This window comes from Magnolia sinica, chromosome 1 (genome assembly GCF_029962835.1).
Source record: "Magnolia sinica isolate HGM2019 chromosome 1, MsV1, whole genome shotgun sequence".
NCBI classification, from domain to species: Eukaryota; Viridiplantae; Streptophyta; class Magnoliopsida; order Magnoliales; family Magnoliaceae; genus Magnolia; species Magnolia sinica.
Window position 1 is genome coordinate 123,421,325 of NC_080573.1, and position 4,172 is coordinate 123,425,496.

The 4,172-nt window shown below is 45.2% G+C and overlaps 1 protein-coding gene across 1 annotated transcript; it reads left to right on the plus strand.

The window, feature by feature from the left end:
- The first annotated feature begins 247 nt into the window (after positions 1-247).
- Positions 248-1,632, plus strand: LOC131249012 (mitochondrial arginine transporter BAC2-like). Its single transcript, XM_058249573.1, has 2 exons — positions 248-512; positions 940-1,632. The coding sequence occupies exons 1-2, from the start codon at positions 276-278 to the stop codon at positions 1,630-1,632; spliced, it is 930 nt and encodes a 309-aa protein (XP_058105556.1). The 5' UTR covers positions 248-275.
- Positions 1,633-4,172: the final 2,540 nt, after the last annotated feature.

A 4,172-nucleotide genomic window follows, 5' to 3' on the forward strand; every position in this document is an offset into this window, starting at 1 on the left:
TTGCATCTAACGTATAATCAGATTCTTGGACAACTGCAGTTGACCGTTTCCTTACCCGCTAAATGCTCCCAACCAAACATAACGGTCAATAACTATTGTTAGGATGGAAGAAGCCTCGTGCCCTGGTCAGGACTCTCTCTCTCTTTGGCCACCCAATGCTTAGAGAGAGAGAGAGAGAGAGAGAGAGAGAGAGAGAGAGAGAGAGAGAATTTTGGCTTTGATAATGAGATAGTTGTAGGAAGGTGGTTCGAGTGCTGTGGAATGGGAGAGAAGGGATGGAGTTCTGGCCAGAGTTCCTCGCAAGCAATTGGTGCAAAGAATTCATAGCTGGTGGATTTGGGGGTGTGGCAGGTGTAATCTCTGGCCACCCGTTGGACACTCTCAGGGTCCATCTCCAACAGCCTTCCAACAACACCTCAACTTTCAGACTCCTCCGTAATATTGTCGCATCCGGCGGCCCTTCTGCTCTCTACAAAGGCATGGCCACCCCTTTGGTGTCCATCGCTTTCCAGGTCCTCTCATCCCACTTCTTCTTATCCATTCATTTCACCTCCATCACCCATTTATGTAGGCCTACCCACACCTAGGCTAACAGGTTCAGGTCATGCCAGGTCCGACTCTCATTTTTAAGACCCCAGCCCAATTGGGTCTATGTTAATTTTTAGTTGGTTTCTGTCAAATAATAGCATTTGCTTGATTGGACACTCTTGATAGATGAATTTAGATTACACAAGCATATGCCACTTTAACACACGCATGGTATGTATATGAGCACCCTTACATGCATGCCTATGTCTTGTGAAACCTTCCTCCATTGCGAGTATGTATGCATGTATACATAAAATTAATTATACGTAATCGACCCCTCCCTGACTTGACCCAATCTTAATCGGGTCCTAGTTGATTAACCTGACCTGAACCTGTTCTCTCTTATTCCAGAATGCAGTCGTCTTCCAATCCTATCATATCCTGTCACGGGCCTTTGATTCAGGTAACGGCATGGATCCCCCTTCCTACAAAAGTGTAACGCTGGGAGGAGTAGGAGCAGGTGCCCTACAATGCGTAGTGCTCACCCCAGCCGAGCTTCTAAAAATACGTCTCCAGCTACAAAACCGTCTATCAGATGAACAAGGACCCATAAGTGTAGCCCAGACCATCATGAGGAAGGAAGGAATAACCGGTCTATATCGAGGGCTAGCCATCACGGTGCTCCGTGATGCACCTTCACATGGTTTCTATTTCTGGACGTACGAGTACACACGAGATTTAATACACCCAGGCTGCAGGATGAGCGGCGAAGAGAGCCTCTCAACAATGTTTGTTGCTGGAGGGCTTGCGGGTGTGGCCAGTTGGCTTTGTTGCTACCCGTTGGATGTTGTGAAGACTAGATTACAGGCCCAACCACTATCACGGTGGGACCACCTGCCGCTTAAATATGATGGGATCATGGATTGCTTTCGGAAGAGCGTCCAAGAAGAGGGCCACACCGTTCTTTGGCGAGGATTGGGAACAACTGTGGCTCGCTCATTCATTGTGAATGGAGCTGTCTTCGCCACTTACGAGATAGCGCTGCAGTGTTTGGGTAGTGATTGCCGTCGAGAAGGAGCTAATGGCATCATGGCAACGAAATGATTGTGAATTGATGGCTCAGTCTGTGGCTTTGATGCTGTGGCCCATAATTTTTAAATGTTGTAAATTGATTTGCAAATACAATTTTGAGATTTTTTACTATTTTGTATTGTTGGAAGGTGGAAAACGCATTGCTAGTGTAAAAATTATGAGGAATTATACAGAAGATCCTTGCATTGTAGGGTTTTGGATAAGTGGGCCTAGATCTGAGAATTGAGTTAAGTCGAACTGAGTTAGGACTGACCCAACTCGATCCAGTTTTGAAATAGGCTTGACCTGAACTCATCTTGACTCGGTACCAAATATAGCATGCCTGAACATATCTGAATCCGGGTTTGGCTTGGACTAATTTGGACCAAGTCCAATCCGGTCAAAAGTATCGAGTTGGCACCGATTTGGATCGAGAAATGAGGGAGGGAGGGAGTGGAGAGGAGAAAGGGAGGAGAGTGGTGATGGTGGTGGGTGTCGGGCTTGTTCCGGGCTTGGGAGAGAGAGAGAGAGAGAGAGAGAGAGAGAGAGAGAGAGAGAGAGAGAGAGAGTGGTTGCCAGTGGTGATTGTGGTGGGTGGTCACCGGGCTTGGGAGAGAGAGAGAGAGAGAGAGAGAGAGAGAGAGAGAGAGAGAGAGAGTGGTTGCCAGTGGTGATTGTGGTGGGTGGTCACCAGGCTTGGAAGTGGAGGATGAGGGAGGGAGAAAGAGGGTTTAGGATCGGGTATGGGTCGGGTGCAGCCCTAGTTATATATATATTTAAATTCATTTATTTATTTATTTTCTTATATATATATATATATATATATATATATATATATATATATATATATATATATATATATATATATATTCGAATTTGTGGGGTAGTAGAGAATCGAGTCAAGTTTGGCCAGATTGAGTTTCGAGTCGAGTCGGGTCAAGTTACTATGTAACTCGAGCTTGACTCGTTTTGAATTCGAATTCGGCGAAGCCTACTCGGTTCGGACAGACTCACCCATTTGGTTTGGGTCAAGTCTGAAGGAGTCAGACACGTGGAATTCGTCCATTGCCCAGCTCTAATCGGGCCATCCGATTATCATATGCTACCTCAAGAAATTACTCTGCTAGCTGATCCTTAGAAATCAAACGTACATTTGCTTGTTTTGTTATATTATGTATTTTCTGAGCTGCAGAACCGATGGTTAACATCAATGAGCAATCAGAGGTGGGCCCCTAATGCTTGATCAGGACTTCTTCCTCTCTCTCTCTCTCTCCTTCTTTTTTTTTTTTCTATTGATTGGGTGGTTGGATAGTCTGATTGGTTTGATTTCTGCGCGAGTGGTCCGGGGAGAGTGAGGTTTGAGGGAATAGCAAGTCAATAGAAGGTGGACCCAAATGGATTGTTCAGGTTGGTGATTGGAACCACTGTAAATGATACTGACCGTCCATTGATGGTTAGTTCGTTGGTGTGGTTATAGAATCAATGATGAGTGGGTTGGATGCATTGAAGGTCCAGGTTATGATTTTTGCCAACAAGTTGCATTGTAGCCTGCTGTGCAGCTGCAAGTTGCATTCGATCTTTCCCAATTATATCATACTCTGGTAGAGTATGCGGATCATACGCGTGGATGCATCCATTGTAGACGTTGAGTATATCTATACCAATCCATACCGTCTAAATATTGGGTCCCATCATTGATCATCCGTTCCCCAATTTACAACTATTGGATGATCATACCCATCCAAACATTGGCCATAAAAGGGACGGTTGAAAAAAAAAAAAAAAGGAGCTATGGTCTGTTTTCACCAGGAAAAATCAAATGTTTAGGACGATTTTTGGACCATGCCTATCCTCGATGAGGCCAATTAACTGACGGCGGAGGTTGACTGACCTATATGAGGACAGTTGCATGGGAGTTTAGTGCCACGAGCCTACAGGAAAGCTAACATGCCCGTTTTGTACAGATGAGCAAACCTTAGGTGGGCCCACAACATGGTGATGCATGTCAGTGATTAGACGGTCCGCGGTCCCCACATCGATTGTCCACAACCAGCCTGATTGAATGATCGGACAAAACGATGGCTGAAAAGATATGGACGGACCACATAATTGGATCACACGTGCAGAAAAAATAAGAACCATATAAAAAAAAAAAAAAAAAAAATTTGCTGATAGTACTCACATTCAACACACGCATGTTGCCTGCCTGACGAATGGACATGGACGGAATTTTCGTTCAGGTAATTCACATGGCAGGGCGCCTCATACACGGCTCAGATATCCTACACGGACGGTCACATGCAGAGGTGCCGGGGCTTACCTAAACTCTTATAAAAGCCTCCTAATTTCAAGTTGGTATAAAAAAATCCAACGGTTGTCTTTCCTCAAGCTGAATTCAGCTATCCTGAGCATGATCAGGGATCCAAGCTTGGTTTTAATAAGGTGGTGTGCCCCTGCACTCTACAGAAAAGCATGGAATCAACCGTTGGATGGGGAGGATTAGAATTTGATGTAGAGCAGTCTGCTGACACTTTCATGGCAAAGATGGCAGTGAAAGCCTGATTGGAGGCGGA

What these genes read in the sequence shown, in the direction of transcription:
- LOC131249012 (XM_058249573.1), top strand. Translation starts at nt 276, where the DNA reads ATGGAGTTCTGGCCAGAGTTCCTCGCAAGCAATTGGTGCAAAGAATTC. An exon ending in TGGTGTCCATCGCTTTCCAG is followed by an intron (nt 513 to 939) that starts GTCCTCTCATCC and finishes CTCTTATTCCAG; the next exon opens with AATGCAGTCGTCTTCCAATC.